The 25,009-nt window shown below is 47.8% G+C and overlaps 1 protein-coding gene across 2 annotated transcripts; it reads left to right on the top strand.

Annotated features, from left to right (window-relative positions):
* Positions 1-3,289: 3,289 nt before the first annotated feature.
* dmac2 (distal membrane arm assembly component 2) lies at positions 3,290-24,435 on the top strand. 2 transcript variants are annotated; one of them, XM_080218344.1, is made up of 6 exons: positions 3,290-3,381; positions 4,322-4,488; positions 8,498-8,578; positions 11,875-12,014; positions 18,276-18,438; positions 23,921-24,434. In XM_080218344.1, exons 1-6 carry the CDS (start codon positions 3,334-3,336, stop codon positions 24,084-24,086), a joined length of 765 nt encoding a protein of 254 aa, XP_080074470.1. In that variant the 5' UTR covers positions 3,290-3,333; the 3' UTR covers positions 24,087-24,434. The 2 variants fall into 2 exon arrangements, with proteins under 2 accessions (XP_080074470.1, XP_080074469.1); XM_080218343.1 differs by having other exon boundaries at positions 3,319-3,381; positions 4,307-4,488; positions 23,921-24,435.
* Positions 24,436-25,009: the final 574 nt, after the last annotated feature.

The following is a 25,009-nucleotide window of genomic DNA, read 5'->3' as shown; positions in this document are numbered from 1 at the left end:
GTAACACTGAGGGAGAATTTAGCATGGCCAATGCACCCTAACCAGCACATCTTTCAGACTGTGGGAGGAAACCCATGCAGATATTGTGCGGAGTCTGCACATTCTCCTAATGAACCCAGCCAGGAATTGAAGCCAGGTCTCTGGTGCTGAGAGGCAGCAGTGCTAACCACTGCCACCGTGCTGCCAGTTATAATATTGAAAATGTGGTAATCAATTTGGACACACCCGTGGGATCTTATGTCCATCTGAGGGTAGACAGGGCCTTAATTTACTGTCTCCTCTGAAAAGCTTTTGTGAAAGGGGAATCGGGTTTATTGGAGTTATTTGAAGGACTCACTGTGGATAAAGGGGAACTGGTGGATGTACTGTACTTAAATTTCCATAAGGCATTTGATAAGGTGCCACATCTAAAGGCTATTGTGGAAAATTAAAGCTCGTGTGGGGGGGTGAAGTGGTAACACATTGACATGGATTGAAGATTGGCTAACAGGAAACTGGACTCTGGGGTGGTTCCTGCAGATTGGAAAGCAACAGATGTGTCCCCACTGTTTAAAAAAGGAGGTAGGCAAAAGGTAGATAACTATAGGCTGGTTAGCATAACTTGTGTAGGAGGAAAAATTATTGAATCTATCATCAAAGAAGAAATAGCAAGACAACTGGACATAAATTGTCCCATTGTTAAGATGCAGCATAGGTTCATGAAGGGCAGGTCATGTTTGACTAATTTGGTGGAATTCTTTGAGAACATTACGTGTGCAGTGGACAATGGGGAACCTGTGGATGTGGTGGATCTGGATTTCGAGAAGGCATTTGACAAGGTACCTCACCAAAGGCTGCTGCATAAGATAAAGGTGCACAGTGTTACAGGTAACGTATTAGCATGGGTAGAGTGTTGGTTAACTAACAAAGGGTGGGGGTAAATGGGTGTTTTTCTGGTTGGCGATCAGTGATTAGTGGTGTGCTTCAGGGATCGGTTTGGGACTGCAATTGTTTACGACTTAGATGATTTGAAGTTGGGGACCAAGTGTAGTGTGTCAAAATTCGCAGTTGACACTAAGATGGGTGGAAGAGCAAAGTGTGCAGAGGGCACTGAAAGTCTGCAAAGGGATATAAATCATCTAAGTGAGTGGGTGAGGGTCTGGCAGATGGAGTATGATATTGGTAAATGTGAGGTCATCCATTTTGGTAGGAATAACAGCAAAATGGACTAATATTTAAATAGTAAAAAAATTGCAACATGCTGCAGTGCAGAGGGACCTGGGTGTCCTTCAGCAGGAATCTCAAGGAGTTGGTTTGCAGGTGCAGCAGGTAATTAAGAAGGCAAATGGAATTTTATCCTTCATTGCTAGAGGGATAGAGTTTAAAAACAGCGAGATTATGTTGCAGCTGTATAAGGTGCTGGTGAGGCCACACCTGGAGCACTGTGTACGATCTGGTCTTCTCACTTGAGAAAGGATGTACTGGCACTGGAGGGGGTGCAGAGGAGATTCACTAGGTTATTCCAGTTGAGAGGTTGGCTTATGAGGAGAGACTGAGTAGACTGGGGCTATACTCGTTGGAATTCAGAATGGGGCGAGATCTTATAGAAACGTGTAAGATTATGAAGGGAATAGATAAGATAGAAGCAGGGAAGATGTTTCCACTGGCGGGTGAAACTAGAACTGGGGGCATAGCCTCAAAATGAGGGGAAGCAGATTGAGGACTGGGTTAAGGAGGAACTTCTTCACACAATGAGTTGTGAATCTGTGGAATTCCCTGCCCAGTGAAGCAGTTGAGGCTACCTCATTGAATGATTTTAAGGCAAGGATAGATAAATCTTTGAACAGTAAAGGAATTAAGGGTCATGGTGAGCAGGCGCGTAAGTGGAGTTGAGTCCATGAAAAGATCATCCATGATCTTATTGAATGGCGGAGCAGGCTCGAGGGGCCAGATGGCCCACTCCTCCTCGTTTTTATGAAACAGTTGCCATAAATGGGTCTTCACTGGTTCACAGGATGTGATGTCTGGTGTGCCACAGGAATTAGGGCTGTGTCCTCAACCTATTACAATTTATATAAACAACTTGGATGAAAGGACAGGAGGTTTAGTTGCTAAATTTACTGACGACACCAAGATAGCGAAGTAACTTGTGAAGAGGACGTAAGGAGGCATAGGTTAAGTGAGTAGGCAAAAATCTGGCAAATGTATGATGTGGGCAAATGTGAAATTGTCCATTTATGTAGGAAGAATAAAGAAGAAACTTGGGGAGATTGTAGAGCTCTGAGGTGCAGAGGGATCTGGGTGTCCTGGTATGTGAATCACAAAAGGCTGCTATACAAGTACGCAAGTAATTAGGAAAGCAAATAAAATGCTATCATTTATTGCGAGGGGAATTAGTTACAAAAGTAGAGAGGATGTGCTTCAGTTGCACAGGACATTGGTGAGATCACATTTGGAGTATTGTGCACAGTATTGGTCTCCCCCAAGTTAAATTAAGTTTGTTTATTTGGTTGGTGTCAAGATACAGTATTGGTCTCCTCATCTAAGGATAGATGTAAATGCGTTAGAAGCAGTTTTGGAAAAGGTTTACTAGACTAATACCAGGAATAAGTGGGTTGTATAACAAGGGAAGCTTGGAGAGATTAGGTCCGTTCTCACATTGCTGTTTGTAGGAGCATAAATTGGCCGTCACATTTCATGTGTAACAGTGGCTGCACTTCACTGTTTGTAAAGGGAGATGCAGAGATTGTGAAAAAAAGAGGTGATGGAGTATAGATCTTTAGTTTCCTGGAGATGACTTCCTCCTGAAGGGGTTTTTTTCTTGTCAGTGCAGGTTGCAGTGGGGCTGGGAGAATTTAGTTTGACTGTTGCTTTAATAAATAAATGGAGGGCTGCTGATGAGTTGCTCCTCCTCGTTCATAAACGGCTGCCTCACAGCGTCAGAGACTCTGGTTCAATTTCATCTCGGGAGACTGTCAGTGTGGGGTTTGCATGTTCTCCCCATGTCTGCATGGGTTTCCTCCCACAGTCCGAAAGACATGCTGGTTCAGTGCATTGGCCGTGCTACATTCTCCCTCAGTGTACCTGAACAGGTGCTGGAGTGTGGCGATGAGGGGATTTTCACAGGAACTTCATTTGAAGAGTTAATGTAAACCTATTTGTGACTATAATAGATAAACCTTAACAGAAAGGTTAACCTAATGATTTAGTTCAGGCCCTGGCTGGCACTGAGCTGCAGTTCAGTCCTCCAGTCACCTGCCAGTGCTATAAAGGTTCCACTCCTCCCGGCTCTACATCAGGTGGTTAAAGGGCCACTCTTACGGGCTGCACAGTGTCGTTGGCGTGGCCTAAAGGATGGCGGCGGCGTTGGGCCGCGGGGCTGCGCTTTCTTCAGGGCGGACGGTAGGGAACGGACCCCGGGCTTCCCCTCCGCCCTGGGAACCCGCACTTGCTCTCCGCTCTCGCAACCCCTGCTTCCCATGCTGCTGGGTGGCGGAGAACCAGATCCACAGCTCCTGTCCGCGGAGCAATGGCGGCTCAGAGAGTCCCGTCCATCGACAACCTGCCCCTCAGACCCCGCCCCCCCCGCGCTCAGACCCAACACAGACCCCGCCCCCCCGCGCTCAGACCCAACACAGACCCCGCCCCCCGCGTTCGGACCCAACACAGACCCCGCCCCCCGCGTTCGGACCCAACACAGACCCCGCCCCCCCGCGCTCAGACCCAACACAGACCCCGCCCCCCGCGTTCGGACCCAACACAGACCCCGCCCCCCCGCGGTCAGACCACGCCCCTAGCGCTCAGACCCAACAGACCCCGCCCCACAGCTCAGAGTAGTCTGGGGGTGGGGGTGGGGGGCAGTGTGGGACTAGGGAGGAGAGGGGGCTGGTGGTGCATAGGGTGGAATTGGGAGGGTTTTGGTGTGTGTGGCGGGAGGGGGTTCAGTGAGGAGTGAGAGGGGTTGTGGTGGGGTTTAGGGGCGTTGGTGGGGGTTGAGAGTGGTTGGCGGGGTAGTGGGGGTGTGGGGGGTCAGCGGCGGGGTAGTGGGGGGTCAGCGGGGGGATAAGGGGGTAGGCAGGTGAGGGGAGTCGGGAGGGGTCGGCAGGTGGGTTAGGGGGAGTCATTTGGGAGTGTGTGTGTGTGTGTGTGGGGAGGAGGAAATCTGGGGGGGGATGGGGCTGTGGGGGCAGGGTTGGGGAGATCAGTGGGATGTCAGAGTGGGGTTGGGGAGGGGGAGTCGGTGGGGGGGAGGAGAGGGGTCAGTGGGGAGGGATATATTTCTGATCAGGTTGCACGATGCCTAATGATTGGCTGTGTTTAATTTGAGGTTCCTGCCTCCCAGGTTTTGGTGCCAAGGTGCTGCAGGGCGCACAGTGACTCATCCAGGCTGGCACAGGGATCCTGGGCACGGAGATGGCTGCTGAAACTTCACAACCGCTTTTATGACATTGAAAACCTAATGAACTGGAGTGTTGCGTTTCGAAATTGGAACCTGCGGAGGAAAAATGCGTAAGTTACAGTCGTCGTCGTTGAGTTTTCCAGCACAGAAAGAGGCCCTTAGGCCCATCTGCATCTACGCCAGACATCGAGAACATACCTGTTCTCGTCCCATTTATCAGCACTTGCCCCGTAGCCTTCAATCCCATGATATTTCAAGTGCCCATTGAAATGAAGAGGAAGAGGAATGGTTCAGAAAGTCAAAGGGTTCGTAATCAGAGAGCAAAGACTTAACATGATGGGCAGTGTTTGAGAAAGGAAGCAGGGATAATCCAAGACATTATAGGCCAGTGATCCTGACGTCTGTGGTGGGGAAGCTTTTGGAAAAAATACTGAAGAAAACGCTTCAGAAATTAGAAACACAAAGGGACTTGGAGTCATTGTTCAAGATTCTCTTAAGGTTAACGTGCAGGTCATTCAGCAGTTAGGAAGGCAAATGCAACGTTAGCATTCATCTCGAGAGGGCTAGAATACAAGAGTAGGGATGTACTTCTGAGGCTGTTTTGGAGTATTGTGAGCAATTTTGGACCCTATATCTAAGGAAGGATGTGTTGGCCTTAGAAAGGGTCCAGAAGAGGTTCACAAGAATGATCCCTGGAATGAAGAGCTTGTCTTATGGGGAACGGTTGAGGACTCTGGGTCTGTACTCATTGGAGTTTAGACCAATGATGAGGGGGGGTGGAATCTTATTGAAACTTACAGGATACTGCGAGGCCTGGGTATAGTGGACGTGGAGACGATGTTTCCGCTGGTAGGAAAATCCAGAATCAGAGGGCACAACCTCAGGCTAAAGGGACAATCCTTTAAAACAGAGATGAAGAGGAATTTCTTCAGCCAGAGAGTGGGGAATCTGTGGAACTCTTTGCCGCAGAAGGCTGTGGAGACCAGGTCATTAAGTGTCTTTAAGACAGAAATAGATAGGTTCTTGATTGATAAGTCGATCAGGGGTCATGGGGAAAAGGCAGGAGAATGGGGATGAGAAAAATATCAGCCATGATTGAATGGTGGAGCAGACTCGATGGGCTGAGTGGCCTAATTCTGCTCCTATGCCTTATGGCCTTAGGACAGGATATGTTAGAGATCCTTGGGTACCAGCAAACTTAGTCGACTCTTAGCACTGGACACCATGTGTCCAATGCAAGGTCTTTAATTATTTGTGTTCAAGGAGAACATCCCCCCCACTGTCTGTTGAAATGACTGGAGTGGTTCTGATGTTACAGACAGACAGCTCAGCAGTTACAATCAATTACAACAAACCAGGAACAAGAGATCTGTCACACCTTTCATTGACATGCATATTTGCCAGATAAATCTCGGCTTTTCGCCCTTCCTCATTTGATGAAAAGTTGACTTTTGCTAATCCTTCATTTGCATAGCATATCCTCATATCTCACCTTGGTATTTGTTATGGAAAAATTCTGAGCTTGTTCACCCTCTGCCGAAGGTAAAAAAGCAGAATGTTTTGAGGCATAGGCGGAAAAAGATTAGTCTAAAGCAAACAGACTCTTTTGAAGGTCTGCAACTGATGACGTTCTCACAAGCTGTTACAGAAGAGGCATGTTTTTTTTTTCTAATCTGGGCATTTTAACTTGCACAGATATGCACATTTGGAAGAAAATGCGTTAGTTAGTGACAGGCAGCAAGGTTTTGTATAGGGAAGGTCATGTCTCACCCACTTGATTGAGATAATTGATGAGGGAAGAGCTGTGGATTTAACCTTTACAGACTTTAGTAAAGCTTTTGACAAGGTTCCACGTGGCAGACTGGTACAAAAACTAAAATCACGTGGGATTCGGGTTGGCTAGATGGATACAGATATGGCTTGGTTATAGAAGACAGAGAGAGTAGTGGTGTAAGGGTATTTTTCAGAATGGTGATCTGCAGCTAGTGATGTACCACAGGGATCAGTGCTGGGACCTCTGTTGTTTGTGGTCTGGAGGAAAATGTGGATGGTCTGATTAGTAAGTTTGCGGACGACACAAAGATGGGTGGAGTTGCTGATAGTGCCAGGGTATGGATAGATTGGAGACTTGGGCACAGAAACAGCAGATGGAGTTTAATCCAGACAAATGCAAAGTGATCCATTTTGGAGGCTGAAATTTAGGTGTGAATTATACTGTAAATGGCAGAACCCTTAGGAATGTTAACATACAGAGGGATCTGGGCGTGCAGGTCCACAGTTGGTGGCCAAGGTGATTTAGAAGGCACGCGGCATGCTTGCCTTCATCAGCTGGGGCACTGAGTACAGGAGTTGGGAAATCATGTTGCAGCTATATAAAACCTTGGATTTGGAGTATTGCATGCAGTTCTGGTCACCACACTACCAGAAGGATGTGGAAGCTTTGGAGAGAGTGCAAAGAAGGTTCACCAGGATGTAGCCTGGTCTCCAGGGTGTTGGCGATGAGGAGAGGTTGAATAAACTGGGATTGTTTTCACTGGAAAGACGGAGGCTGAAGGGAGACTTGAGAGAAGTCTACAAAATGATGAGAGGCACAGACAAGGTGGATAGTCAGGGGCTTTTACCCCAGGGTGGAAGTGTCAATTACGAGGGGGCAAAGGTTCAAGGTGAGAGGGGGAAAGTTCAAGGAAGATGTACAAGGGATGTTTTTCATGCAGAGAGTGGTGGTGCCTGGAACATGCTGCCAGAGGAGGTGGTGGAAGCAGGCACATTAGTAACATTTGAGAGGATAGTTACATGAATGGAGGGATACAGATCAAGTAAGGGCAGCAGGTTTTTTTTTAGTTTAGTTGGGGCATCATGGTCAGCATAGGCTTGGAGGGTTGAAGGGCCAGTTCCTGTGCTGTACTTGTTCTTTGTTTTTTGTTCTAGCAAATCTTGACCAAGAGGGAGGTGGGAAAGAAAAACAAAACCAACAAAGATAATAGCAAAACTGGAGCAAAACCAAAAGAGAAATGGAGAGAGGGGAGTCTGTAATCACAGTCAGAGAATCACTGTGACTATTGGGTCTCTGATTTTCGGCAGAAGAATCAGTAGACCCCAGAGCTCGATGGTCCTCAAGGACTCTTGAAGTTAACATTGCGTCCTGCATTGTGTGGCTGTCTAACTGAAGGCTTAGGAAATGGAAATAAAGAAGTTTCATTTATATAACACCTCCCAGAAACTCCAACTCCCAACTCCCCCTCCAACTCCCAACTCCCCCTCCAACTCCCAACTCCCCCTCCAACTCCCAACTCCCCCTCCAACTCCCAACTCCCCCTCCAACTCCCAACTCCCCCTCCAACTCCCAACTCCCCCTCTGATTCTCTCTCTTTCTCACAGTATCCCTCACTGTGTCTCTATCTCTCTCTGTCTCTCATTCTTCTCACTCACTCTCTGTTCCCCCCGTCACTTTCTTTCTTTTGTCTGTCTCTTCTCTCTCTCTCTCTCTCTTTTTCCCCATTTCCCCCCATTCCCCCCGACCCCCAAGGCTGTCCCAGCATACCCAAAAGGCTTTGAAGAACTCTGGCGATGTAGGAAACACAACAGTCAGTTTTGTGCATAGCAAGATCCCACAGGCCATCATGGGATGAATGAGCGGGTATTTGTGATTTTGGTTGCTGGGTAAATATTGGCTAGGACATGGGGAAGAACACCCCCTAATCATCTCTGAAATGCTAAAGTAAGTTTATTAGTGTCACAAGTAAGGCTTACATTAACACTGCAATGAAGTTACTGTGCAAATCCCCTATTCACCACACTCCGGCTCCTGTTCGGGTCAGTGCACCTAACCAGCACGTTTATGAGAGGAAACCAGAGCACCCAGAAGAAACCCACACAGACACGGGGAGAACTTGCAAATTCCACACAGTCAGTGACCCGAGGCCGGGAATCGAACCCGGGTTGCACTGTGAGGCGCAGTGCTAACCCACTGTGCCGCCTCATCTCACAGGGCAGTTGGGAGAGAGCAGAGGTCTGGGATAAAAGACCAGAATCACAGATACAGTGGGCTGAATGGCCTCCCGCCTGTGATTCTGGCTGGTGAGAGGCACCGTGTAATTGTAACTCTTCTGTCTGTTGCAGATACTATGGATATACCCAAAGGATGTATGGAATTTACGCTGCTGCAGCTCACTATATTCTGCAGCAGAGAGGAGCTGTACGGTATGTTATGGTGTAATCTTTCCTGTGCCATATGGCCAGAGAGTTGATCAATTCTGATGTACCTTTTCTTTCATTTCATCATGGGACGTGGGTGACCACTTGCAAATTTATTGCCCTTCCCACATTGTCCTTGAGGAGGCGTTGGTGAGTCGCCTTCTTGAACTGTTGCGGTCCACGGCTCGATACAACTGAATAGTGTCCCATTCATCCGTTACAGAGTGGCTTTACAGCCACCCACATTGCTGTGGCTCTGGACTCACATGTAGGCCAGACCAGCTAAGGACAGCAGATTTCCATCCCCTAAAGGGACATCAGTGAACCAGATGGGCTTTTAACGGCAATTGACAATGGTTTCATGGTCATTATTACCGAGACTTGTTTTTAATTCCAGACCTTTAATTTATGAAGTGGATTTAAGTTCTACTCTCTGCCATGGTGGGATTTGAACCTGTGTCCCTGGGTTTCTGCATTTCTATTCCAGTGATATTACCACTACCCCACTAGTTGAATTTAACAGTAGCTTCATTGCACTGTTAATATAAGCCTTACTTGTCACTAATAGAACCATAGAACATTACAGCACAGAAACAAGCCTTTTGGCTCTTCTTGTCTGTGCTGAACCATTTTTCTGTCGAGTCCCACTGACCTGCACTTGGACCATATCCCTCCACACCCCTCTCATCCATGTACCTGTCCAAGTTTTTCTTAAATGTTAAAAGTGACCCTGCATTAACTATTTCATCTGGCAGCTCATTCCACATTCCCACTACTCTCTGTGTGAAGAAGCCTCCCTAATATTCCCTTTAAACTTTTCACCTTTCACCCTTAACCCATGTCCTCTAGTTTTTTTTCTCCCTTAGCCTCAGTGGAAAAAGCCTGCTTGCATTCACTCAATCTATACCCATCATAATTTTATACACCGCTATCAAATCTCCCCTCATTCTTCTACGCTCCAGGGAATAAAGTCCGAACCTATTCAATCTCTCTCTGTAACTCAGTTTCTCAAGTCCTGGCAACATCCTTGTAAACCTTCTCTGCGCTCTTTCAACCTTATTTACATCCTTCCTGTAATTAGGTGACCAAAACTGTGCACAATCCTCTAAATTTGGCCTCACCAGTGTCTTATACAATCTCACCAAAACGTTCCAACTCTTATACTCAGTACTTTGATTTATAAAGGCCAATGTACAAAAGCACTCTTTACGACCCTATCTACCTGTGATGCCACTTTTAGGGAATTATGTATCTGTATTCCCAGATCCCTCTGTTCTACTGCACTCTTCAGTGTCCTACCGTTTATCTTGTATGTTCTACCTTGGTTTGTAAAGTAAATAAACTTTTCTTTACACTGCCTTCTTGTTAATGCGTAGAATCCTTACAGTGCAGAAGGAGGCCATTTGGTCCATCAAGTCTGCACCGACTGTCTGACAGAGCATCTTATCCAGGCCCTATCTCTGTAACCTCGTGCATTTACCTGAATAATTCTCCCAACGTTTGGACACTAAGGGGCAATTTAGCATGGCCAATCTACCTAATCTACACATCTTTGGACACTAAGAGGCAATTTAGCGCGGCCAATCCACCTAATCTGCAGGTGTTTAGACTGTGGGACCACCCAAAGGAAACCGACACAGACACGGAGGAGAACGTACAAACTCCACACTGTCACCCAAGGCTGGAATTGAACTGGGGTCCCCGGCGCAGCTAACCTCTGCGCTGCACCCACTCCAACCAGTCGGGAATTTCCCCATCATCACCCCATAGGGTACTCAGTCAGGTCATATCTGGCCCCAGATTCATGTTGACCCTATCCTGAGCTTTGACCGGAACCCTGTCATCCTAACTCGTAGCAAATAGCACATAACAATTGCACCCCGTGCTCACTGACCAACATTGCTCCCAGTCAAGCAATGCCTCAAACCCTTCACTATCTCTATATAATCTTCTCCAAACCTACAGACCTCTGAGACGTCTACATTCATTCAGCCACTGCTCTCCTGTTGAGAAATCCTGACTTAATTATTTTTTACACTTTATCCATAAAATTTGTAAAAGTATATTGCAGAACATTTCAATTTGGAACTCATAGATTGTCTCCCTACAGCTTGCCTCGATTATAGTTGTAATTCTCCTCATATTTGCAATTTATGTTCCATTTCAGGCAAGCAGGAACGCAAAACATTTGTCATACAGAAATTACAGAAAACGCAACAGAATTTAACTTTCCTTCATACAGTGTGCTCCTTCTGGAGGTACCACCAGAGATCCAGCATAGTGGTTAGCACTGCTGCCTCTCAATGCCAGGGACCCGGGTTCAATTCCTGGCTTGGGTCACTGTGTGTAGCGTCTGGAGTTACTGTGCCTGCATGGGTTTCCTCTGGGTGCTCTGGTTTCCTCCCACAGTTTGAAAGACGTGCTAGTTAGGGTGCATTGGCCGTGCTAAACTCTCCCTCAGTGTACCTGACCAGGCGCTGGAGTGTGGCGACTAGGGGATTTTCACAGTAACTTCATTGCAATGTTAACATAAGCCTACTAGTGACACTAATAAATAAATAAATTGTAAATAAATAAATTTTAAAAGTCTAAAGGATTCCTGGACCCGTGTGCCCTGATCCCTCTGTAAGATGTGTAGGTTAAGTGGATTGGCCATGCTAAATTGCTCATTAGTATCCAAAAATGTGTAGGGTAGGTGGATTGGCCATGCTAAGTTGCCCCTTAGTGTCCAAAGATGTGCAGGTTAGATGGATTCTCTCTCTCTCTCTCTCTCTCACACACACACACACACACACACACACACACACACATGGACACACACCCCTACTTGCATTCAATATTATTCCTTATAAGTTGTTTACTCAAGTCGTTGTTTGTTTAACATTGAGTAAACAAGTTTAGATCGTAACGCTGTGTTTCTGGACAGCAGAAAGAGGAACTGATCCTTTTGAGAATTAAAGCACTCTTGTTTGCCCCCATCCTGACCTCCACCACCATGTTTGCTGACTCTACTTGTTGCTATTTCACTTCCAATATCTTTTAGTTCTGCTGAAATATGAGAGATTAACTCTGTTCCTCTCTCTGCGGTGGCTGGGTTTTGTGTCTGCTGAGTATTTCTGGAACTTTCTGTTTACATTTCAGATCTCCGGCATCCGCAGCGCTTTGCCTTTCAGAGTGCTGGGGGCGCCGGGATTAATCTGGCAGTGATACAGTCGGTTCCCTTGTGTGCTGGTGGATGCCTGTGGTTCACTTGTACCTCTGGCCAAGTCCCAGGCGACGATTCGGATCCGTTCTGTTTGCAGGTTCGCCGGACAGGAGGAGTGGCTGCGGGCCGATCGGAGGGGCAGATACAGCTGGGATTTCCTGCATCGCAAAGAGGTCCCGCTTGAAGCAGTTGATGCCAGTGGCTCCTCGATGACCTATGAAGGGCTGGAGAATTTAGGTGAGGGATGAACAATGTTAGCCACATCTGTCACTCAAAGCACTCTGCACCACATTTCTCTCCCCTGCTCCCACCCCGAAAGAATAAGACTTGAATTAACTTTCAGAACGTCCCAAAGTGAATCATAGAACCTTAGAGTGCAGAAAGAGGCCCTTCGGCCCATCGAGTCTGCACCGAACACAATCCCACCCAGGCCCTACCCCCATATCCCTACATATTATACCCAGTAATCCCTCTAACCTACACATCCCAGGACACTAAGAGGCAATTTCTTAGCACAGCCAATGAACCTAACCCGCACATCTTTGGACTGTGGGAGGAAACCGGAGCACCCGGAGGAAACCCACGCAGACACAAGGAGAATGTGCAAACTCCCCACAAACAGTGACCCGAGCCAGGAATCGAACCCAGGTCCCTGGAGCTGTGAAGCAGCAGTGCTAACCACTGTGCTAACGTGCTGCCCCAGTTCTTTACAGCAAATTAAGTACAGAGGGAGGCGATGGCCCAGTGGTATTCTCGCTGGACTGTTAATCCAGAAACTCAGCTAATGTTCTGGGGACCTGGATTCGAATCCCGCCACAGCAGATGGTGGAATTTGAATCTACTTTAAAACAAAAAAATCTGGAATTAAGGATCTACTGATGACCATCAAACCATTGTCGATTGTTGGAAAAACCCATCTGGTTGACTAATGTCCTTTAGGGAAGGAAATCTGCCGTCTTTAACTGGTCTGGCCTACGTGTGACTCCAGAACCACAGCAATGTGGTTGTTTCTTAACTGCCCTTTGAAATGACCAAGGAGGCACTCAATTTAAGGATAATTAGAAATGGGTAATAAATTGGGTGGCAGGGTAGCACAGTGGTTAGCACTGCTGCCTCACAGCTCCAGGGACTTGGGTTCGATTCGTGGCTTGGATCACTGTCTGTGTGGAATTTGCACATTCTCTCCATGTCTGTGTGGGTTTCCTCTGGGTGCTCTAGTTTCCTCCCACAGTCCAAAGATGTGTGAGTTGCGTTGATTGGCCATGCTAATTGGCCACATAGTGTCCTGGGATGTGTATGTTTAGAGAGATTAGCAGGGTAAATATGCAGGGTTTTTGGGATAGGCATTGGGTGGGATTTTTGTCGATGCAGACTCGATGGGCCAAATGGCCTCCTTCTGCATTGTAGGGTTTCTAGGATTCCGAATGCTGACCCAGCCAGCGAGGCCCACATCTCATGAATGAATTTTTTAAAAAACTTGGCAGCTGTATTTCCCACATTACAACAGTAACTACAGTACTTCATTGGCTGTGCTGTTCTTCTGCCCTCTCTAACTCAGGGGTACAGATCCTACTTATCAGCTTCCTGCATTGGCTGAGATCAGCTTGGTGCAGATCCCTGGACTGCCTGGTCCTGTACCGGATCACTCCGGCCTCGTTATTACACACAGCAATTCCGCTGCTGCGTTTTACCCGATTGGTGATTTTCTTTTCCCCCAGGCAGCTGGGAAGCTCGATTTAAAAGTTCTCACCCTGGTTCTCGCCATGTAAGGTATGGTGGCACAGTGGTTAGCACTGCTGCCTCACAGTGCCAGGGACCCGGGTTCAATTCTGGCCTCAGGTCACTGTCTGCGTGGAGTTTGCACGTTCTCCCCATGTCTGTGAAGGTTGGATGGATTGGCTGTGCTAAATTGACCATTAGTGTCAGGGGGATTAGTAGGGTAAATATATAGGGTTATGGGAATAGGGCCTGGGTGGGATTGCTGTCAGTGCAGGCTTGATGGGCCAAATGGCTTCCTTCTGCACTGTAGGGATTCTATGCTTCTATGTTTGCAAATGCCCTCCATCACTTCACCCCATGCTATTTCTGAAATCGGCTCGAGTTCCATACTCCACCAGTTCTGGCCTCTGCTGTATCCCAAATTCCATAGCTCCACCATTGGCTGTCTCTGGAATTCCCTCCCTCAGTCCTCTCCTTAAAAATGTTGCCTAAAAGCTACCCCTTTGACCAGGCTTTTGATCACCAGTCCTAGTATCTCCTTTTATAGCTCAGTAAGACATTTCTGTTCGATAACCCTTCTGCTAAACATCTTGCCATGTTTCATTGTGTCAAAGTTGCTATATAAATGCAAAACTTTGTCACTGAACAAGAACAAAGAACAGTACAGCACAGGAAACTGGCCCGCCAAGCCTGTGCCACTCATTGGTCCAACTAGACCATTCATTTGTATCCCTCCGTTCCCAGACTGCTCATGTGACTATCCAGGTAATTCTTAAATGATGCCAGTGTGACCGCCTCCACCACCCTCTGCATAAAAAAACGTCCCTCTGATATCGGAGTTATACCTCGCCCCTCTCACCTTGAGCCTGTGACCCCCTCGTGTTCGTCACCTCCGACCTGGAAAAAGCTTCCCACTGTTCACCCTATCTGTACCCTTCATAATTTTGTACACCTCTATTAGGTATCCCCTCATTCTGCGTCATTCCAGGGATAACAATCCCAGTTTACCCAATCTCTCCTCATAGCTAAGACCCTCCATCATCCTGGTAAACCTTCTCTGCACTCTGTCTAAAGCCTCCATGTCCTTCTAGTAGTGCGGCGACCAGAACTGGCTGCAGTACTCCAAATGTGGCCCAACCAGCGTTCGATACAGCTGCAACATCAGAATCCAGCTTTTATACAATATGCCCCGTCCTATAAAGGCAAGCAGACCAAATGCCTTCTTCACCACCTTCTCCATCTGTGCTGCCACCTTCAGGGATTTGTGGACTTGCACACCCAGGTCCCTCTGTGTTTCTATACTCTTGTTGGCCCTGCCATTTATTGTATAGCTCCCCCCTACATTATTTCTTCAAACTACTGTCTCAGGTCTCGTCTGTCCCATCTTTCCCCATCTGACTGATTGCAATCCTCACGTGTCTTGATTACAAAGACCACGAGACACATCAGGCTAAAAGATTGATGGGCTCTGCGTCTCGCGCTACACTGGCTGAAGGCCACATTAGCCCAGCTGCTAGTCTCTGAGTTGGATCACCTTGCGCTTTGACCCTATCACAGGCCTTGACCACATGACATGCGGCTGCCCTTCAGCGTAGCACTGATGGAAAGCTGCTGTCCAATCAGATGAGATGTCAAGGTGAAGGCCTGTTTACCTGTTCAAATGTTTGGAAAGAATTCCACTCGAGGAGGGGAGGAGGAAGTTCCTCCAGTGCCTCGGCCAACATTCAGCCCTTACGGAGTGTACCTCTTTGTCTCACCTCTCCACTCCTGTGACCATCCTGTAGCTCTAAGAATCTGTGACCCTAAAAATTAAATCTCTCTGGTATTAGAACAAAGAGCAAAGAAAATTATAGCACAGGAGCAGGCCCTTCGGCCCTCCAAGGCTGCACTGACCATGCTGCCCGACTGAACTGAAACCCCCCTACCCTTCCGGGGATCGTATCCCTCTATTCCCATTCTATTCATGTACTTGTCAAGACGCCTCTTAAAAGTCAGTATTGTATCTGCTTCCACTACCTCCCTCCGGCAGCAAGTTCCAGGCACCCTCCACTCTTTGTGTAAAAAAAAAATCTGCCTTGTGCATCTCCTTTAAACCTTGCCCCTTGCACCTTGAACCTGTGCCCCTTGGGAATTGACTCTTCCACCTGGGAAAAAGCTTCTGACTATCCTCTCGTAATCTTGTAGACTTTTATCAGGTCGCCCCTCAACCTCCGTCGCTCCAATGAGAACAAGCGAAGTTTTTCCAACCCCTCATAGTTAATGCCCACCATACCGGGCAACATCCTGGTAAATCTTCTCTGTACCCTCTCCAAAGTGTGGCGACCAGAATTGAACACTATATTCCAAGTGCGTCCTAACTAAGGTTCTACAAAGCTACAACACGACTTGCCAATTTTTAAACTGAGTGCCCCAACCGATGAAGGCAAGCATGCCGTATGTCTTCTTGACTACCTTCTCCACCTGCATTGCCACTTTCAGTGGCCTGTGTCCCTGTACACCCAGAACCCTCTGCCTATCAATAGTCTTAAGGATTGTGCCATTTACTGTATATTTCCTATTTGTATTAGATCTTCCAAAATGCATTACCTCATATTTGTCCAGATTAAACCCCATCTGCCGTCTCTCCGCCCAAGTCTCCAACCGATCTATATCCTCTGATGGTCCTTATTAGCCGTGAATCTTTGGGTAGCACTCGCCTGTGAGTGAGAAGGCTGTGGTTTTTAAATTTCGCTCCAGGGAGTTGAGGTGCTACTCCGGTCTTGACACTCACGCGCTGCACTGTCAGAGGTGGGTTTTTTGGGGGTGATGAATTGATCCGAGGCCCTGGCTGCCCCCTCGGGTGTAGGATATAAACAAACTCGCGGCCCTACCTCGAGGAGGAACAAGAGAGTTCTCTCAGCCCGTCCCTTCTGATTTCCTGGTCACTGCTATTTGTAAAACCTCCTCCTCCTATGCCCATTGGCTGCTCTGTTTCCAGCCTTCAAAGTAAGTAGGGAGACCCACAGTTTCCAGTCCAGAAGAGCCCATAACTCGAGGATCCAGGCTTAGTAACATAGAGACTAGAAGCAGGCTTCGAGCCTGCTCCGTCATTCATTTTGATCATGGCTGATTATAGAACCATAGAACATTACAGCTCAGAAACAGGCCTTTTGGCCCTTCTTGGCTGTGTGGAACCATTCTTCTGCCTAGTCCCACTGACCTGCACTTGGACCATATCCCTCCACACCCGTCTCACCCATGTACCTGTCCAAATGTTAAAAGTGAGTCCACATTTACCACTTCATCTGACAGCTCATTCCACACTCCCACCACTCTCTGTGTGAAGAAGCCCCCCCCTTTAAACTTTTCCCCCTTCACCCTTAATCCATGTCCTCTAGTTTCTTTTTCCCCTAGCCTCAGTGGAAAAAGCCTGCTTGCATTCACTCTATCTATACCCATCATAATTTTATGCACCTCTATCAAATCTCCCCTCATTCTTCTACGCTCCAGGGAATAAAGTCCTAACCTATTCAACCTTTCTCTGTAACTCAGCTTCTCAAGTCCCGGCAACATAATTGTAAACCTTCTCTGCACTCTTTCAACCTTATTAATATGCTTCCTGTAATTAGGTGACCAAAACTGCACACAATACTCTAAATTCGGCCTCACCAATTATCATCAAATTCAGTGCACTGATTCCTCCTTCCCCCCACATCCCTTTAGTCCCAAGAACTATATATAATTTCTTCTTGAAATCACACGTTTTGGACTCAATTACTCTCTGTGGGAGTGAATTTCACACATTCACCACCCTCTGGGTGAAGAAATTTCTTCCCACCTCAGTTCTAAAAGGTTTATCCCTTAACCTCACACTGAGTTCAAAGTTAGTGTCACAAGTAGGCTCAGATTAACGCGGCAATGAAGTTGCTTTGAAAATCCCCTAGTCGCCACATTCCGGCGCCTGTTCAGGTACACAAGGAGAATTTAGCACAGCCAATGTACCTAACCAGCACGTCTTTCAGACTGTGGGAGGAAACTCATGCAGACATGGGAGAACGTGCAGACTCCACACAGACAGTGACCCAAGCTGCGATTCAAACCAAGGCCCATGGCACTCTGAGGCAACAGGGCTAACCACTGTGCCACCATGACCCCTCGTCCCCATCATCGGGAACATTCTTTCTGAATCTACCCTGTCTAACCCTGCTAGAATTTTATAAGTTTCTACGAGACCCCCTCTCACTCTTCTAAACTCCAGTGAATATAATCCTAACTGACTTAGTCTGTCCTCGTATGACAGACCTGCCATCCCAGGAATCAGCCTGGTAAACCTTCACTATACTCCCTCTATAGCAAGGACATCCTCCTTCAGATAAGGACACCAAAACTGCACACGCTACTCCAGGGTGTGGCCTCACCAATGCCCTACACATTTGCAGCAAATCATCGCTATTCCAATACTCTAATTGAGTAGAGGGGCGAGATATGGAAGGGTTTTCTTCCACAGTGAGTTGCGATGAGCAGGAACAGGCTACCTGAAAGGTTGGTGGAAGCAGATTCAGCAGGAACTTTCAAAAGGGAATTGGATCAGTGTTTGAAGGGAAATATATTAAGAGAAGAGAGAACAGGGAGTGGGACTCATTGAACGATTCTGGCAAAGATCTAGCACAAACACAGTGGGTTGAATGGCCTCCTGTTAACAGTGACTACATTGGCTGTCAGGTACTTTGGGGTGGGGTGAGATAAGAAGCTTTACAATTGCAAGTTCTCTCATTTTCTTATATTCTTGTGTTTGTTCAGTGTGTCTGAAGGAGTTGAAGCATTTGAACCTGAGTGGCTGCCCCTTCATTGACGACTGGTGCCTGAGCCGGCTCCACGTGTTTGCGGACTCGCTGGAAGAGTTGGTGCTCTCGGGCTGCCCCAGAGTCACAGAGCGGGGCCTGGCCTCGCTGCACCATCTGACGTAAGTACCTCCGTCAGGGCACAGCTAATTCAGTTTGGCACGCACTGCCTGGCTTCGGGACGAGCCAGACTGGAAAATCCCGCCCGGGGTCAACGGACCTTTTCCATGGTCCGCCCCTCACCCGCTCCAATTCCCGTGGTGATTTTCCTTCGGTGTTGCCAGGCTTGCCTCTGTGGGAAGTCCTGTTCCGTGTCGAGTCCAGGCTGACACTTTCAGGGAGAATCATAGAAACGCCACAGTGCAGAGGGAGGCCATTAGGCCCATCAAGTCTGCACCAATAATAACCCCATGTATTTACCTTGCTAATTCCCCTGATACAAAGGGACATTTTAGCATGACCAATCCATCTAAGTTGCACATTTTTGGACACTTATGGGGCAATTTAGCATGGCCAATCCATGTAACCTGAACATCTTTGGACACTAAGGGGCAATTTAGTATGGTCAAGCCGCATAACCTGAACATTTTGGACACTAAGGGGCAATTTAGCATGGCCAGTCCACGTAACCAGAACATCTTTGGACACTAAGGGGCAATTTAGTATGGCCAATCCATCTAATCCACACAGCTTTGGATACTAAGGATACATTGGCATGGCCAATCCACCTAACCCGCACACCTTAGGAATGTGGAGAGGAAAGCGGAGGAAACCCACGCAGACATGGGGAGAACATGGAAACTCCACACAGACAATGACCTGGGTTCCTGGCACTGTGAGGCTGTGCTCTGCCCCCATGCCACTCTTAGAGAGATATATATACACATATAGAGAGAGAGATATATATACATCAGGAAAAGCAAGGTACCCAATACCAGCCCGGAGGGAACTCAACTGCAAGCCTTTCTCCAGCCTGAAAAATATTAATTGACCATTATTCATTGTTTCCTGTCATTTAGCCAATTTTATATCCCTGGTGCTGCTGTCCCTTTTATCCCATGAACTATAACTCGCAATTCCGCACATCAACAGCATTACCCTCATCAACCCTCTGTCACCCTTCAACAGCAAGTTAGTTAAATGTGACCTCCCCTTAAGAAATTCACATTGACTCTTCCTAATCAACCCATATTTTTCCAGGTGACTCTTGATTCTATCCTAAATAATTGTTTCCAGAAGCTTCCCCACCATCTCGGGGTACACGATATAGGACGGCACGATGGCACAGCACAGCTTCCTGCATTGGCTAAGATCAGCTTGGAGCAGAGCCCTGGCCCCATACCACAGTGGGATCACTCCGGCCTCGTTATTATACACGGGAATTCTGCTGCTCTGTTTTACCTGATCAGGGATTTTTTTTTTCCCCCAGGCAACTGGGCAGCTCGATTTAAAAATTCTTACCATAGGTGGCACAGTGGTTAGCACTGCTGCCTCGCAGCTCCAGGGACCCAGGTTCAATTCTGGCCTCGGGTCACTGTCTGTGTGGAGTCTGCATGTTCTCCCCGTGTCTGCATGGGTTTCCTCCGGGTGCTCCGGTTTCCTCCCACACGCCAAAGATGCGCGGGTTAGTTTGATTGGCCATGTTAAATTGACCCTAGTGTTAGGGAGATTAGCAGGGTAGATATGTGGGCCTGGGTGGGAGTGTGATCAGTGCAGACTCAGTGGGCCGAATGGCGTCCTTTTGCACCTTAGGGATGCTGTGATTCACTGAAATTAACCAGACTGGTCCCTAATTGCTGGAATTTCCTTACACGCTTCTTTGAACAAGTGCGTAATATTTGCAATTCCCCAGTCCTCCTGAGTCTGATATCAGAGGGACGTTTTTTACGCAGAGGGTGGTGGGGGTCTGAAATGCGCTGCCAAGTAGGGTGATGGAGGCGGACGTGCTGGCATCATTTGAGAATTACCTGGATAGACACATGAGCAGCCTGGGAATGGAGGGGTACAAACAAATGGTCTAGTTGGACCAGTGCATGGCACGGGCTTGAAGAGCCTGTTTCCTGTGCTGTACTGTTCTTTGAGTCAAGTGGAGACTGCAAAGTTATGCCCAGCGCCATTTCCACACTCACTTCCTTCAATATCCTGAGATGCATCTCACCCTGAAGTTTAAATTTATTTATTAGTGTCACAAGTAGGCTTATCTTAACACTGCAATGAAGTTACTGTGAAAATCACCTAGTTGCCACACTCTGGCGCCTGTTTGAGTACACCGAGGGAGTGCCACCATGCTGTCCCCATGTGCCGGTACCTTTCAGTACAGATGGTTTATCCAACACTTCTTTCTTATCAATTTTGAACCCTTCCTGCGATAGTTTCACCTTCTGACACCATGGCCTGCATGGTATCTAAAGACAGACGCAGAGTAATCACTTAACACCCCCAGCCTCCAAGTCTCTTTTTGGTTCCTCTTCTTCTTTTACCAGCTGTTTGCTATTTTAAAGCTTAAAAAAGGACTTCGGGATTCCCCTTTATTTTGGCTGCCAGTCTCTTCTCGCAATCCCCCTTTGCTTCTCTCTCTTTCGTTTCTTGGCCTGAACATTCCTGTATTCCTCCTGGTTCCCAGTTGGATTTTCTACCTGATGTGTAGTTGCGACCTTCTTATCGGGTCTTTAACCAAACAAGACACTCACTCGGTGACACACAGCCACTGGCTCAAGAGCGATTAGGGATGGGCAGCGCTGGCTACATTCCCTGCACGCAAGGTGCAAATCAGCCGGGATGATCTGTTTTGCAACACAGATTTACATTCCAAATTTGTAAGAAGTAAATGCAAATTGCGGCTCACTAGCCACATCCTTTGAAGGCTGTGGGGGAGTAGAATCAGCTTCCTTTCAGCTATCTGGTATTGCCTGGACTGTTTATACCAGGGTGGCACTGTGACACTGTACCAGGGACCCAGTTTCGAATCTGATCTCAGGTGACTGTACGTGTGGAGTTTGCATGTTCTCTGTGGGCTTCCTCCAGGTGCTCCAGTCTCCTACCACAGTCCACAAAACTGTGCTGGTTAGGTGGATTGGCCATGCTAAATTGCCCCTTAGTGTCTAAAGGTGGATTGGCCATGGTAAATTGCCCCTTAGTGTCCAAAGATGTGTAGGTTAGATGGATTGGCCATGCTAAATTGCCCCTTAGTGTCTAAAGGTGGATTGGCCATGGTAAGTTGCCCCCTCATGTCCAAAAATGTGCAGGTTAGGTGGATTGGCCATGCTAAATTGCCCCTTAGTGTCCAGAGATGTGTGGGTTAGTGGGGTAAATTTGTGGGGTTGCAGGAATAGGGCGTGGGTGAACCGGGTAAGAAGCTCTTTTGGAGAGTCAGTGCAGACTTGATAGGCCGAATGGCCTCCTCCTGAACTGTAGCGATTCTATGAATTGGTTCAGGCGACTTTACAACAGCAGTATTTATATAGCACCTTAAATTGTTCCAAGGTGCATCACGGGAGTATTAATAAATTGAGAGAGATGACCAGAAACTTAACTAGAGAGGTAAGAGACCTCTTAGAGAGAGGACAGAGGGGAAGCACCTCTCTGTATTGAAGTTTACAGTGTGATAACCTCATTTCTTTTTTCTGTCCCAAAAATATACAGACCCTTCTACTCAGTTTAGTTTTAATTATTTCTTGCGGGATGTGGGTGTCACTGGCTAGGCCAGCATTTATTGTCCATCCTTAATTACTCTTGAGAAGGTGGTGGTGAGTTGCCTTGAATCAGCTGCAGTCCCTGTGATGTAGGTACACACATAGCGCTGTTAGGGAGAGAATTCCAGGATTTTGACCCAGCGACAGTGAATAAACCTGTTGGACTTTAACCTGGTGTTGTGAGACTTCTTACTGTGTTTACCCTAGTCCAACAACGGCATCTCCACATCAAAGGGAGCCCTAGTTCAGGATTCTTTTTTTTTATTCATTTATGCGACATGGGTGTCACTGGCTGGGACAGTATTTACTGTCCATCCCTAGATGCCCTTGGAGGGCAGTTGAGAGTCAGTCACATTGCTGTGGCTCTGGAGTCACATGTAGACCAGACTGAGTAAGAATGACAGACTTAAGAACATAAGAAATAGGAGCAGGAGTAGGCCATCTAGTCCTTCGAGCCTGCCCCGCCATTCAATAAGATCATGGCTGATCTGAAGTGGCTCACTTCCACCTTCCCGCCCTCTCCCCATAACCCTTAATCCCCTTGCCTACCAAAAACCTATCTACCCGCGTCTTAAATATATTTAGTGAGGTAGCCTCCACCACTTCAACGGGCAGAGAATTCCAGAGATTCACCACCCTTTGAGTGAAGAAGTTCCTCCTCAACTCTGTTCTAAACTGCCCCCCCCCCCCCCCCCCGCCCCTTATCTTGAGGCTGTGCCCTCTAGTCCTGCTGTCCTTTCTGAGCGGGAAGAACCTCTCCACCTCTACCCTTTCATCATCTTATATGTCTCAATAAGATCCCCCCCTCATCCTTCTAAACTCTAACGAGTACAAGCCCAGTCTCTTCAGCCTCTCTTCATAGCTCAACCCCCTCAACTCCGGTATCAGCCTGGTGAACCTCCTCTGCACTCCCTCCAAGGCCAAAATATCCTTGCGCAAGTGCGGCGACCAAAAGAACATTAGTTCTTCCCTAAAGAACATTAGTGAACCAGATGGGCTTTTCCGACAATGGGTCATCAGTAGATTCTTAATTCCAGATATTTTTTATTGAATTCAAATTCCTCCAGTTGCCTTGCTGGGATTCGAATCCAGGTCCCCAGAACATTAGCTGAGTTTCTGAATTAACAGTGTAGCGATAATACCATGAGACCATCACCTTCCCAGGTTAGCCTGCAGGTTCAGTCTGCAGTTAGGAAGGCAAATGCACTGTTAGCATTCATGTCAAGAGGGCTAGAATACAAGAGCAGGGGTGTACTGCTGAGGCTGTATAAGGTTCTGTTCAGACCCCATTTGGAATAATGTGAGCAGTTTTGGGCCCCGTTTCTGAGGAAGGATGTGCTGGCTTTGGAAAGCGTCCAGAGGCAGTTCACAAGCATGATCCCAGGTATGAAAAGCTTGACGTATGAGGAGCGTCTGAGGACTCTGGGCCTGTGTGCGATGGAGTTTAGAAGGATGAGGGGGGAAATCTTATTGAAGCTTACAGAATACTGAGAGGCCTGGATAGAGTGGACGTGGGGAAGATGTTTCCATTAGTTAGAGAGACTCGGATTCGAGGGCAGTGCCTCAGAGTAAAGTCCCTTTCGAACCGAGATGAGGAGGAATTTCTTCAGCCAGACGGTAGTGAATCTGTGGAATTCATTGCCACAGAGGAGGCCTGGTCATTGAGTGTTTTTAAGACAGGTTCTTGATTGGTAATGGGGTGAAAGGTTACGGTGAAAAGGCAGGAGACTGGGGTTGAGAAACATATTAGCCATGGTGGAGCAGACACGATGGGCCGAATGGCCTAATTCTCCTCCTACATTTCATGGTCTTATCTCCTGTCGCAGGTTGTTGTGGATCTTCTCCATGCCTGCTTTGCTATTGGGCATCAAACGAGCCACTGACCCTTTGTTTCTCCCCCCACCCCCCTCAGGAAGTTGAAGCGTCTGGAGTTGGTGGACCTCCCGGCTGTGGGCAGTCGAGGACTGGTGAGAATCCTGCTGGAGGAGTGTTTGCCGCAGTGCCGGATCGTGGGGATTGAGTACGAGGATGGGCTGGGGCAGGAACCCGGACTGAGCACTTCCCCTTCCGAACCCTGAGCCCTGAGGCTTGGCCCTGCTCTCCTGAACCAGCCTGACTGCACGAGGGGCTTGACTTTGTTTCCTGGGGACTTCCAACCATCTTTGCACCTCCTGCCCCCATGCAACCAGCTCCCAGCCCAGAGTCAGCCACTAGAGGGAGACAGGAGCAGTCGATGACTGTTCCCTCCCCTCCTGTCCATGTCTAGCAGAATTAACTTGGCAACTGCGTGTTAACACAGTAAGAAGTCTCATAACACCCGGTTAAAGTCCAGCCGGTTTATTTGATAGTAAACCCACAAGCTTTTGGGGTTTGCCCCTTCGTCAGGCGAGTGGAGAGTTCTGGAGAAGGGGCAAATCCTGAAAGCTTGTGGTGTTTACTATCAAATAAACCTGTTGGACTTTAACCTGGTGTTGGGAGACTTCTTACTGTGTTTACCCCAGTCCAACGCCGGCACCTCCACATCATAACTGCATGTTAAACCAGCCTTTCATTGCATCTTATTGCAACAGCACCTTACAGAACTATCATCAACAAGGCGTTCTACAATTCAAAGCCCAGTGCCTCTTTTGAATGCCTGAAGTGAGAGTTCATTAAATTTAACGTTGAAATGGTTTATTTGCGTGGTGCTCAGTTTTGTCCCTGGCATCCTCCGGGGGCTGCCAGACTCACACAACGATTCCAGTGCCGAAGGAGGCCATTTGGCCCACCATGTCCATGCTGGCCCTCCAAAGGAGCAATTCACCGTGCATCGTTGCAAAGCCCAGCGACTTCATTCTTGGAGTGCAAGCATCGCAAAATATTGTGGATCGCCGCAGAATCCCTGCAGTGCGGAAAGAGGCCATTAGTCCACCTAACCTGCACATCTTTTGGACTGTGGGAGGAAACCGGAGCGCCTGGAGGAAACCCAGCATGAAGATGGCGGCTGAGCTGGCCGTGAGGC

Source organism: Carcharhinus amblyrhynchos, unplaced genomic scaffold, assembly GCF_965287045.1.
Source record: "Carcharhinus amblyrhynchos unplaced genomic scaffold, sCarAmb.v2.hapA scaffold_37, whole genome shotgun sequence".
Taxonomy (NCBI): domain Eukaryota; kingdom Metazoa; phylum Chordata; class Chondrichthyes; order Carcharhiniformes; family Carcharhinidae; genus Carcharhinus; species Carcharhinus amblyrhynchos.
The sequence above is the reverse complement of the archived record's forward strand: the minus strand, read 5'-3'. Positions and strand labels throughout refer to the sequence as shown.

Coding starts and splice junctions, on each gene's coding strand:
- dmac2 (XM_080218343.1), top strand. CDS start 3,334: ATGGCGGCGGCGTTGGGCCGCGGGGCTGCGCTTTCTTCAGGGCGGACG. Junction 3,382..4,306: donor CGCTTTCTTCAGGGCGGACG/GTAGGGAACGGA, acceptor GTTTAATTTGAG/GTTCCTGCCTCCCAGGTTTT. Junction 4,489..8,497: donor AACCTGCGGAGGAAAAATGC/GTAAGTTACAGT, acceptor TGTCTGTTGCAG/ATACTATGGATATACCCAAA.